At 36.0% G+C, this 13,564-nt stretch overlaps 1 protein-coding gene across 1 annotated transcript; it reads right to left on the bottom strand.

Moving 5' to 3' along the window:
- Window positions 1-534: 534 nt before the first annotated feature.
- Window positions 535-12,767, bottom strand: LOC108983520 (TNF receptor-associated factor homolog 1a-like). Its single transcript, XM_018955168.2, has 13 exons — window positions 12,631-12,767; window positions 11,564-11,791; window positions 9,975-10,086; window positions 8,359-8,447; window positions 8,079-8,147; window positions 7,863-7,992; window positions 6,922-7,080; window positions 6,249-6,588; window positions 5,777-5,889; window positions 3,837-3,987; window positions 2,916-3,391; window positions 2,661-2,838; window positions 535-2,171 (listed from the first exon to the last, which is right to left on the bottom strand). Exons 2-13 carry the CDS (start codon window positions 11,745-11,747, stop codon window positions 816-818), a joined length of 3,357 nt encoding a protein of 1,118 aa, XP_018810713.1. The 5' UTR covers window positions 11,748-11,791; window positions 12,631-12,767; the 3' UTR covers window positions 535-815.
- Between the last annotated feature and the right edge of the window lie 797 nt (window positions 12,768-13,564).

Here is a 13,564-nt window from a genome sequence, read left to right as displayed (position 1 = left end):
CAACATAAACAGAAACTTGCGGCAGCTCGCCGCGAGCTGGATAAACCTACCATGGAGCCACTATGTGAGCCTCCAACGGTCTCTGTCGCTAACCAGATGGCCCCCGCTGCCAAGGACTGTTCACAACACACCTAAAGGACGCAAGACGCCTGGCTCCCAAGGAGCTCACGACAACCCACCATGAGTTTGCGGGACCTGTCGGCGACCACCATTAGGTCTATCGGCGCCCTCTGTCCTTGTTGGTGGGGCACCCTACACCCACAACTGATGTACAGTGGCACGTGCCCAAGTAGTAATTTTTCCTATCGATTATGGTCAGAAAACAATTCTACACTGCACGTGCCCAAATAATTTCTCGGAACATTTACCACTTTTCTCCCTTCAATTTGCAAAATCTTAACACCATTATTTCAGGTGTCTGTTAAATGATCAAGTATAGTCTCACCTCAAGGACAGGACAGGACAGGATTAAAGATACTCCGAAGCCAAATAGGCATGCCATGTTCACAGTTCAAACTGTTCAATTGTCTCAAATGAATCGGGAAGTGGGTCAGATAAGATTATTATAGTTCAAATTTCACGACAGCTTCAGCAGGAAAGCAAAAACTCCAGGATATATGAAAAGCCTCATTTTTTTTTTTTTTAACTACCTCAGAGCTAAAAGCAAAAGGCAGAGACAATCTTTACAAAACGTTTTCTTATCAAAGGATCATAACCTCACTCCAAATCTAAAACCCAGCAATTTCCTCAAATTAATTATTACAACGGACAACACCCCACTAATCTTGCAGGCAGAGGCCCCGTCAGGTTTCCTTTCAATGCCCATTTGAAGGCCGGAAAACTCTATACCCATTGACGCCACATGCCACATTTGAATAATCTGGATTATAGTAAGGGTAACCATCTCCCTCTGTATTCCTTGTGCCGAGTAGAGATAAATCAGAACCAGCTGCCTGCCACTGATTTAGAACCAACCCATCTACCTGCCCATTTACATAAGGTGATGCATTGCCTTGCGGAATGAAATCCCACATCGATTCATAATGGCTGCCAGAAGAGTGAAGGTGCCGTGGAAACCCATCATCATGGTAACTCCGCGATCGCTCAAACCTGCAAGAGCTATATGAGGAGCCCACATCACCCGATATACTTGTGTCACCAGGAAATGAGAACTGCCTATTCAATAGCTGTGGCCCATTGCTGAGAGACTCATAAACTGTGCTCCCTGCTTTCCCAATACTAAGTTCATCATCGAGCAAATCATTAATGATATCTAGATGCGGGAACTCATCAGCCAACACACCTTGGCTCTGCTGGCCAGATGTAAAGGCTGGGAACTGATTGGATAATTGTCCCTGTGATCCGTTGTAAGCAGGCTTGTACAAACTCAAGTTTTGAACGTCATTAAGCAGGGAAGTATGATCATAGTGCATGTTTCTGCTGGCTTCCCTTTGGGAAGACTCCATCCAGTGGGCTCCAGTCTGTAAAACATCCCGCATTACTATGCCATAGGGAAAACCTGATTTGGCCATGGTTGGATCAACCCTCTCAGGGCTCTGGGGTAAAAACATTGGTGCAGATACCAAGGTAGCGGATTGTGAGAAAGCAGAGGATTGATTCACCCCTGAGCTTTGAGAGTTGGGATGAGCAAAACCACATGAACCTGAAGCAACAGTGTTACCCACGATGGCATTTCTATAGGACTGGGAAACATAACCATGTGTTGCTGGTAAGGGCTCAGGACCTAACCGGCCAGTTGCACTCATTGAACGGGCAAGTGGTGGGGCTGTTTGAATCCTGGAAACAGCAGGAGCAGTTGGCCTGGGACCAGGAATTAGAGGAGCACTAGAGGGCCTTGACATCACAGGTACATGCTGTGCCACGGCCTTTTCAGTTGGTTTGATGCTTGCAGCTTTCTGGATCTCAGGTTTGGACATAACACTAATTTGGGAGGCTGGAATCAGCAGTGCATGTTGGGTGTCATTTGAAGAAGCTTTCCCAACCAGAACAGAATCAACAACAATACTATTCTTTGATCGAATGGTTGAGGCTGAATTCTTGGGTGGGCTTCTCGGAGAGGATGGTATTGCTGATGTCCTATCTTTAGAGGTTCTTTCCACATCAGTCTGCTCTTTGGTGCTTAGCTTCTTCTGCTGCGAAACAACTTCTTCCTATTACATACAAAAAGCAAACTCCAGTCACGTTCGACCCAACAATATTTTAAAGGCAGAATTTTATTTTATTTTATTTTTTATTTTCTGACAAGTAAACAAGAGACATGTGTTAAAGAAAAGGGGAAAAAAGGGGGAAAAAGTTGAATATAGTGGCTCTCTAGACAAACAAAAGAAGAGACTTTAAGATATAAAACAGTGGCTATGCTGCAAGAATGCGTAGGATGCAGTTCTTAAATGGGTATATGCGTATTACATGCACTCAGAATTGTCAGATTCTATCTTCAAAGATAAAAATGTCTCTCTCAACGTCCTCTCCTGTCCGCCAGAATGAAATGGGAGACAACAAGTAACTAGCATCTTACAAACCATTTTGGCCTAGGAATTAAATACAGATAACAACACAAAATTATAAAATTAGAGAAAATTCATTTAAGAATATGGTTCAATCAATTGCAAAGCTAATCTTGCCATATTTAGTGAGTCCACCTTCTTAACCATACGCTGCTCGAAGAGAACAGCCTGAGAGTCGGATTCACCAGCTTTACAACTACCAGATAAATCATTTTGATCCCCAGCATCATCTGAAGGAGCGGAAGGCTGATTATCTATCTCATTTGCCCAACCATTTCCATCACAGGCAGCTTTACTTCGCCAGTTCCTTCCCCTGTGTAATTAAGTGCAAAATCAAACCTTATATTCCGATTTAAGTAGGTGTGAACAGAAATGTAGCTATATATTTACCTGCCAGGTGATTTTTGGTTTATATAGTTTGGGAAAGAGTTCCCCTTATAGGGCCCATTCGTTACCACTGATGGTACAGAGTCTGTAGAACACGTTGAAGAACTATCATCCATTACTGAAGGGCTCTTTCTTTCAGAAACACCATTTTGTTGAATTGATAGAGAACTAATTCCACTACTAGTGGCTTCCATTGAGGGATGAACTTCAAATGTGTCGGTATCCCAATTGACAGGATCAGCATCCCGGTCTTCTGAGTCAGGCTGTAGAACTTCAGGAACACCATCTACTGAATCAGACACATCGGAAACATCTTCTAGCATATCAAGCTTATCAACCATGGGTGACACCTCCTCCACGACGCTGTCTTGATTTTCATCATTGAGGTTTTCCTGTTGATGTTTGTCTTGTACCACCACGCCAGGCCTTTCCTCCCTGCCTTTTTCCTTCCCTCTTCGGTTATTTCGTTTTTGTTTTGCCTGTAGCATTATAAACAAAGACAATGTGTCAATGATTAGAATAGAACTCACACTATGTTGTTTGGCATAAACATTGCTTGACCACTTCCAAATTCAATGCAATCTAATTTGGAATAACACCTCTTCAGTTAAGAGGATGAAGGTCAACATCTGAGTTGAATTGACGTCGATAAAAAATAAAAAGGCAAATCACTTGATCTGAAAACCATAAGATTTTTCCAAGTCTCACATCTATTTCCACGTAATAATAAAGTTTGGCACAATAACAAATTCAATAATGGAAATTATTAATTATTACAACTCTGTAAACAAAAATCACTATTTACAAACATTCACTTGAATACCACCAACATATCTGAACATTAAGCAGGTAATAAAGCTGAAAACAAGTGAACCGTTTTAGAATACTAAACACAAATTTAGTAGAGTTGTGAGAATATTAAACCTTGCTTTTCTTTGATTTCTTTTCCTTTTCAGTTGCTCCACGTTTTGCCTTCTGTTCACTTTCAGCAAGCCATGCTGCTTCTTCTTCACGGATGAGCTCCTCTTGCCTCTTCAAAGAGACAGCTTCCTGGTAGGCAACCTCAATTTTATTGCTGCATGTAAAGAGACAAAACTTAGCATCTATCAGTACAGATGAGCAAGTAAACATGTTTACTATCTCGTGTAGACTGAAACAGAACCTATGATCAAATATCTTAGTCAATAGATATTATCCATTATGACCCATTATAACACATTCAATCAGTCAGGACTCAGAACAAACGTGGTTCTATATGAGTGTCAAACCAAGACAAGCTTGCTTTTTCTTTTTTCACAACTGGCCCATTTTATGTCATTACTCCACTTGAGTTTGCCTATTGCTCCAAGTTAGACTAATCATAGTTGCTGAAATCCCTGTGTTGACCATTATATGCCATCCAAACTTTGGAAGAAGAATTATGCTACAAACAGTTAGATGGTTAAACAGTATAAGAAAGACAACAACATGAAACCCAAGTTTCTTTCATCCATCAAGATTATAAAAAGTTTTTGATAAGTAAGGTTATAACAATTCCTAAAAGGAAATAATCATAAAATAATTCACGCCTATGGGCTTTAGCAATATTTTACCCCATATACATGTCTAAAACCACTAATAGCTCTTTCGTAGTAAAAGCACCAAATTTCTGCTCTGCTTTTAATTTCAGAACTATGAATCCTAATTACAACTGAAAATTTTGCTAGTAATGACAAAGAAATATCAACAAAAACATTGTAACATAAACGACGCAGAAAAGCGGGAAATCCCCATGAAACTATAGGTAAGATGTGACAAAAAATTGATTCGATTGAAGATTTAACGATATTCACATTGTGAAAAGATTAGGTCCCTAAACATTTAAATTAAGTAAACAGAAAGTGAAATATTAGAGAAAAAAATTGCTCAAAATCTTGTCCCGAGGATTGCTTATTGATTGAAAGTTAGATTACATTAAAAAAGGCATCACCAAAAAAGGTTCATGAGCAATAGAGTAAAGATGAAATTGCATGGAGCAACATTGAAGCATCAATGTTTACAGATACATGCGCTGATAAAGTTTTCCTGGTACAGCACGCTGTTATTCAACACATGAATAACTTCCAATACATTATGTCACCACTGATGTGCAGCAATAAGATTTTTTTTTATTTTTATAAGTAGATACTAAAATGTCAATAAGATGCTGGAAACTGAATATGGAAAACTGGTAATAATGATGTTTATAAGAAATCAGCAAGATGTGAGACTCATTGAAGGTTGTTCATGATAACGAGACATCTTTCAGGAAGCTTGCAACTGTAAATCTGATTTTGTGAAAGTTTTTCTTTTGACAAGTAATTGAAGACTTGGGGCCTTGTTTGGGAAATGAGATGAGATGGGATATCTGTAAATAGTAGTGAAATTGTTTGAGCTAAGATGTTTTATTGAGTTTTGGAAAAGAAGAGAGAAGAATAAAAATATTACAAAGTTAAAATATTGATAGAATATTATTTTTGCTTTGAAATTTAAAAAAAGTTAAATTGTTTTTTGTGTTTTGTTTGGAAGTTTGAGAAAGTTGTAATGATTAGATAAAAAAGTTGAAGATTTGAAATTAAAAAGTGTTGGTGTTTTGAGTGATGTTTGGGAATGAAATGAGATGAGATAGATTCCCAAATGAGGCCTTAATTGAAAAACGAAAAAGGCTTAGTCCAGGTAGATAGGAAGTATACAAGAGGTCCACCTAATTAGAAATATGGAAGCTTTGCCTTAGAGAAAGAAATAACAAAGGGCAATCAACAGATACCAAGATATCAATCCCTTGAGAGAGACACCCGGGGTTTTGGCTGCTTTTTAAAAGTAAAATTACAATTCTAACTAATTACCTGAAAATATGGGCAAGGACAAATATCTCCACAGTTCTGCAACCCAATTCCGTAAGACGCCTCTCATCACGTTCAATAGAATCTTTATTGAAGTCCTCCCCAGAGTTTCCATCCTGCATACAAAGTTAGAGGAATGCTCTGTCATCAAAAGGTGGACTTAGCACCACAGGACTTCATTTCTGGAATTTCTGGATTCTTGAAAGTTTTAAATTTACTAGTGTTTTTTGGGAATTGTAGTACTGAAATGAACAGTTCTCTATTCTATTATCCATTGTTTTCATTTCAATAAAGTAATACCTCCAGAAAAAATTACTATAGAATGATTGAGCATGAAAATAATCTTGAATTTCCCTTTCTTTTCTGTCTCTAAATGAAGGGTTAAAACTGCAATGGACTTAAACCAACACCATGTTGAGGCTCATGGTAATCAGCTTTACACAACTTCATAATCAGTAAAAGGTGGGCAACTCACCTTTGTACGATTCTGAGGACCCTTGTCATCTTTTGGTGGCAACAGATCCATGGCAGCCCTCTCAAGTAATGCTAAGACATCATCAGCCAATACAAATGTATCTTTTTCCACACAAACAATGGGGGCAGGAATTTCTTCAGCCTCCAACCTCCCTTTCTTACTCAGAGTCTGGCCTTCAAGAGCCTTTAATCCACTATACAAGGAATCCATCACCAAAGTAGACGTGACTTCCTTTTCTATAAAGAAATGCTTCACAACTACTTTTAAAATCAAGTCTGTCCTCTCCCTGGACATACGGCGCCTAGCATTTTGGTCGATTCCCAACCAGAAAGCACGGAAACTGCACCAATAGCGAACAATCTATTATCATAAAAACGAAATAATATTGAACATAAACGTAATGAAGTGGATAATCAATAGCTACCCTCACATAAGGCACCACACCCTATCCAATACAAGTAGGCATATATATATCACTTGCAAAATTTAACACACTGCGAAAATGATGCATAACTGTATCATACCATGGCCACAGGAACCAGAAAATCATTTAATTACCCAAAAAACATTGAAAACATCATATCTTCCAACACCGAGATGTTACGTAATTATCACTGAAAAACAGAGTTCCCACTTATATGAAATGAAAGATTCAGACATGAACATTAAATACCTTGACCACCTAGCTTTATCATCTATTAACTTTCCAAGCTTGCTTCTTCTCTCTTCTACAAATCGCCGGCAAATCTGCTCCACATTTGTCAAATATACCCTAACAAGTTCTCTCCTATACTGACAATCAAGACAACGAAAGGGCCTGTCTGCTTTCTCCCTTCAAACCATATGCCGAAAAAAAAATCTTGTGAAGATTAGTAACTACAGAAAACTATACAGTGAATGTAAAAGACAACAAACTCATTCAATTACAAGTCAAATACCATAATGAAAAGAACAAGATTCTGAATGGGAAATGACTTGGTGTATAAAAAATCATATGTACAAATAGGATGAGAACAGAATCACAGAGTTAACTTTCTTTTGATAAGAAAAGAGGTTAACTTTCAAAATCAGTTAGATTGAAGCATGCGTGCAAAATCAACTATGGACTAAAAAGGGTTAAATGCCTTCAGCAATGCATCATCTTCCTAAAAACATAAGTAAACCCACCAACATCTGTACTAGTATAATACGCCAATAGTTTATAATAGTAAATGGGTCAATATGCAAATAAATTGTAAAAGATGCACAAGTGCCACAAGGCATTGGTTGGGCATGCAAAGACAGAATATTCAGTTGCTTGTGACAACTTAGAATATTTGCTTAATTTTGTATTTAACCGAGCTATGCTTAAAAATACACAAACACAATCAACAACAGGTAAAACCTTAAAAAAGATGATCCTATACCAAGGCAACTGCGCAAAACAGATAAAACTTATTATTGCCAACGAACTCAATACTATAAATAATAAATCCAAGAGAAGCATCTGCAATATCAAGCTTCTTACGAAATCTTAAATATCCATAAAAAGTCACACACGAAACATTTTCGTATAAGAGTGTTTGATGAGTCAATAACGCAAAATATTTCATGAATCAATTAATTATAACACACCTTATGACTTGGACTTGAGCCTTTATTATAAGAGTGTCAGCATCAATAAACCCATCAGACACTTTTGACAGCTCCATGAATTTTTTCCACCCCCAGTCATGCTCTTTCTTCCAGAATCGATGTAAAGTGTCTAAAAAAATTTGCGTTTACTCAGTTGCATTGATGTGAGAATATCAAAAACTCCACACCACTAAGCCAATAAACCAATTAACCAACCAGAATATTTTGATTTCTTTGGATCTTTATTCACCACAGCTATAGTAAACTGTGCAAAATGGCTCCAGCCTGTTTCAAAAACAAAATCAAGCTGAATGACTACAAAAAAACTGATCAAGAGCTATAATCACCAATGAAAAGTTTCAAGAGCATTGCTACATACACGGATCCCGTGTACACAAACGCGGACACATGAACAGTAATTCATGTCTCTTGTTTGTGTGCACGGGATCCGTGTTTATATCATTTCTGAAATTTCAAACTACTTAGATATCCAAACCTGGAAGAAGTTTGTCATGATTGGCAACACAAAGAAACAAAGAAAGATGATTGCAGACATCACAGCCTTGGGGATAAATTAAAATGTACCTGCCACAAATAGCTAAAAGCTTAGGTCAAAACTACCATGTTATAAATTAAAGTAATTAACAGTTTTGCAAAATGCGTTTATCTGTATGCATTTACCAAACCCTAAGAATTGAAGCAAGCACATGAAGACAATCATCATTATTCCATAGTACATTATACAGGACATGGCAATTTAAAAATGAACTTGTGATCTAACTTCATTGTGGTGGGTGACACATCTATGTCAGCTTGATGCATGTCATCAAAATGCACATGTGGGCACCAAATGGTTGCTAGTTAATTACAATTTGGCGTGGCACGTGACTGCCACGTCATAACCAAGGATAAGATACTTTATTTTTGTGGGCTCCTGTCATTGTCCTCAATGGGACTAGTTCCAATGATTTTCTTGTATCCCTTTCTAGATCCTAACTTGTAACTAGGTGTTCTCCATGTATACTTCCTGTGTACTTGAGCTTTGCCTATTTACCTGATCAAATAAAATAAATTTTTACCTATAAATAAATTTCAATTACAATTTTTGAAAAAAAGGGAAAAAAGCAATTTAATTTTTTTTTTTTATAATTAATAAGAATTATATTACCAAGAATAGGCACAGCCCAAGTACATGTGAAGTATACAGAGAAAATACCTACTACACACTAGAAAGCATGAAACTACGACATAAACAAATTTAATACATTATCATCATTCTTTACAATGATCCTAGCCCACAAACTCAAAGTAGAAAAGAAAAAATAACGAAGATCTTCAAAAGAACGCTCTGTCTTCAAAACATGTCCCATTCCTTTCAAGCCATAAACACCCCTTTAAACACAAATGAATCATTCTCCATCTGGCAGCAGCACATTTCCTTGCCTCAAAACCACGCCAACATGCAAGGAGATCCACAATTTCCTTAGGCATCACCCAATATAAACTTGTCCGACCAATAACCTCATTCCACAAAGACTTTGCCACCTCACAATGTAAAAAACCAATTTAAAAATTGGAAGACATTATCTAATGGTGACATGGAAATTACAATCCCGCAATAATCTTATTATAATTAAAAAAAGATACCAATATTCAATCAAATCATTATTCTTTGCAATTAATCAAAAACATTTTAGCATGAGCATGCATGGAAGGACTTGAAACTTACCACTACATTCATCGTTTTAATGAATAACAAGTTACATGCAATGTGACAGACAAATGATCTCATGAGCTCATGCTATTTCTCTCCATCAAAAGTATATAGCAAAATCCGGTATCAAATTAGACATGAATATAAATTAAATCCGGTCTAAAATTTAAACTATTAACCAAGAATACAGAGACGATAAAACTGACAGGTGGATATGAATGCTAAATATCTTTTCATAAGCATACAAAGTACACATACAGTAGATAGACATAGTAGAAATGCTTGAATATATACGTATGCGTGGCCATTCTAATGGTCTTACATATTTATAATAACAATTATATCCCAAAAAAGCAAAAAAGAAAACTATGCCGAACAACATATTCCAGGCCCCATACCATTTGTAGCCGCCAACCTCAAATTGATTACTACGGAGTTCTCTTTTGTTAATCTGTGAAAATTTCTCTATCCTCCACGTATATTTTCCATATAACTCAGAAGGTTTTGGCCCTATAAAGAAGTAGACATGTTTATGAACAATTGATTATATACCAGTTTGATTGAAAAATAACAAGCAGAAGTAATAAAAAAACTTCAATAGGATGCGTTTAACAACAATTATTTGGGAAATGAAGGAAACTTAGTGTTAGATAGAGAGCATCCCCATCCCTAAGAAATTGGATTTTACCAACAACTCTTTTATAAGAATTTTATTCAAAGTATAAGTAACATCGTTAAGCTCAAACGTAAAAAAAAAACCAAAAAGAAATGAAGTATTAGGATATGAGAAGCCCTGTCGATGAGACAATTCAGCAATGAATTATGTGCATATAGAAAAATAAACACAATATTTCTACAATATACTTAAGCGTGATAGTTTACATTTATGTTTCTCAGAAGTACATTTAGAAACCAGAGGAGGGATGCAGCAGATGTCCTTAGAAATTTGAAAATATATCAATATCCAGCAAAAACAAGTACAAAAAAGCAAAGGATCCAGCATAAGAACAGAACCAAGAATAATTTAGATGGAAAAGTTTTACATGGCTATGTTGAAGGGTCAGAAGCCCCACCATGTTGTTTAAGCACAACAATAATGTAGAATGGAAGACAAGGTATTTCACAGATCGCAAGAAGGACAAATATAAGAAAAGAAGTTAAATATCACAAGAGGCAAAAGTAAGTATAAAACAAAACAAAAAAATCATAAAACATGCAGAAAACTCCTAGTCATAGCAAAAAACTTACAAGGTGGAAAAGGCTACCAATTTTACTTCCATCTAAATACAAACAATAGAACAATCTACAAAAACTCCGTGTGTTTTACAATTTAAAACTATTCAAGAAAGTGTTAGATAAATAACTTAAAATACTTTCTAAGGATGTTGGCAAGACAATATTTAGCCGTAATTTCCCCAACTTAGACAAATCCATACTTCAGTTTTCCTTTTCAATGGTTAAAAAGAAACTTTATTAAGGAGAATATGCAGAGCCCAAGTACAAGGACATATACAAGAGCAACACCTATCTGTGACTGGATGGGTCAGAGTTTTTTCGTATAGTCAATAACTTGATATTGTATTATAACAGGTCGATTACACCAAATACACAACCCTTGCATCACATAGCATAAACTTGCAAGTTCCCCATTTTCCTTCAGTGTAGTTCATGCCCACTACATCTGGTTTTCAGTAGGCACAAAATAAAAAGGAAAGAAAAACGCTTAAATATGTCTTTACACTACTCAGTCGAATGGCATAATGAAAGGGAATTATGCTTCCACATGCTGACTATACAGAATTCAGACTATCAATAGTTTGGTGTTTTAAAATTCATGTTTTAATTCCTCATTATTAAACTTTTCTCTGTCGTGACCTTGACAGCCCACGTGAGTTTCTGACTTCAAAGAAGATAATGCCCGGTCATTATGTTTTGTTTCTATAGATATGTGCACGGGAAAAAGGGGATAGAAAGAGAAAAGGCATACCTCCATCATCATCGTCATCAGTGTCCCAGTATGGAGGTGAAGTCGATGGGGTTCCATTTTCTACCTGCTCGGAAGACCGCCATTCTGCCAATGCTTCCCCAGATTGACAACGCTGCGGCTGCCCGCTAGAAATTCCCTCCACGGACCTTCCCACTCCAGACTCCTCATTTGCAGTCCCGGCCATCTCCTACTTCAAATACTCTTTCCACGACACCCTAACTCCGCCCACTACACCATAAGTAAATCCACAATAAATCAGTCAATATTGGCTCTGAAATCACGCTTTGCATGAAACATACATCAAATACACCATAGTATTTACTATTTATGAAAATCTCACAAAATTCCAAAAACCAGCAAAGCAAATAAAAAATCACATGTTCTTTTATGTATACCAAAAACTCGTGGATTGTAGATTCTACTATATTACAAACTCGATAAGTCCTTCTGTTGGGCTGCCCGGAATGCAGCAAAACAAATCAAAACTAGATTATCAAAGTATCAAGTTCCTATCAATCAGGACATCACGAACCAAAACCTCCACTCAAGTGATCCTATTTCAACTAGCTGCCTCCGATTCTGCTAATTCTATAATTTTGCATACCCTCAACGCAGCATAAACATAAGAAATTGAAAACTTTGTTCTCTTGCAATTTCCCTCAATTATTTTGAAAACGGAAGAAAGCCCAACATTTAAAATTTTCTAAACCAAAGACCGACCGACACCGGTTCCCCCGAACATTCAAATAGCAGTAAATCCTTGATTTAGGTGTCGAATTTTTATTTTCTAAAAAAATGAAGAAAAATTAAAAGGATTAAAATAATCAAAGAGATGAAACCCAAAAACCCCAAAACGGCAAACCATCCAGAGGAACCCAATAGCATGAAACACAGGCCCAACAGAACCCACAAAAATAGAACCGAAAGACCGCTGAAAACAATAACCAATAAGACGATCAAATATTGAAACCCGGAGCCGCCTAAAAGCACCAATACGAAATCCAAACGAATAACCGGAAAACTAAAATCCAGAACAACATCGGCATAGATCGAATGGGCGTGCAGACCTGGAACGGAATCGAAAAACAGAGCTCTGTCAATGGCCAAGGGAAGCTGAGAGATTCAGAGAAAGAGGGAAAGAGAGAGAGAGGTCGAAGGAGCAGCAGAGGTAGAGAGAGAGAGGGAAGAGGCGGAGCCCAAAAAAAGAAAAACGTATATATTCCAAATTATCTTTTTGAGCAAATTTCTAATTCATTTTATTTTATTTCTTTCAATTAAAAAACAAGGACACGTGGAGTTTATTTTATTTTTTTTACTCTTAAAGACTTTGTTCAAATAGAGAAATGATCTTATTTTATTTTATTATTATATTTTTTTTAAATTTTTATATAAAATATAATAAATAATTTAATTTTTTTAATTTTAAAATAATAATAATATTAAAAAATAATATTTTATTCAACTTATCTAAAATCATCTTATCTCTTTTCACTATCTAAACGAATTCTAAATCTTTGATCTCTTCACAAAGGAAATAATTTATAGTCAATAAAATGAATAACAATATATATATATATATCTAATAATTTATTTTTATTTTTATATCTATTAAAATAAATTTATATATCTAATGATAAATTTATATATTTGTTTATAATTATGTATAAATAAGATTTAGTAAGATAAAATCACAAATTCAAATCAGATAACAAAAATTAACATTTAAAAAAACATAATATTTTAAATAAAATGATATTAACACATTAATTGAAGATGGTATTTATTAAGGTTTCTATGAATAATTGAAGATGATATATTTTATTTTGTTAAAAATATATATCATTATTATAGACTTATGAACTTTATTATCATTAAAATATATAATAATTAAGATATCAATTTTCTTATTTCATAAATATAAATTTTAATGTTGGGGCGGATGCTGTTAGGGTTTGTGAATTGTGATGTAGGGCGAAGAAGGGACCGAAGGGGGAAAGGGTA

Source organism: Juglans regia, chromosome 12 (assembly GCF_001411555.2).
Source record: "Juglans regia cultivar Chandler chromosome 12, Walnut 2.0, whole genome shotgun sequence".
Taxonomy (NCBI): domain Eukaryota; kingdom Viridiplantae; phylum Streptophyta; class Magnoliopsida; order Fagales; family Juglandaceae; genus Juglans; species Juglans regia.
Note: the sequence above shows the minus strand (reverse complement) of the source record. Positions and strands in the feature narration are given on the sequence as shown.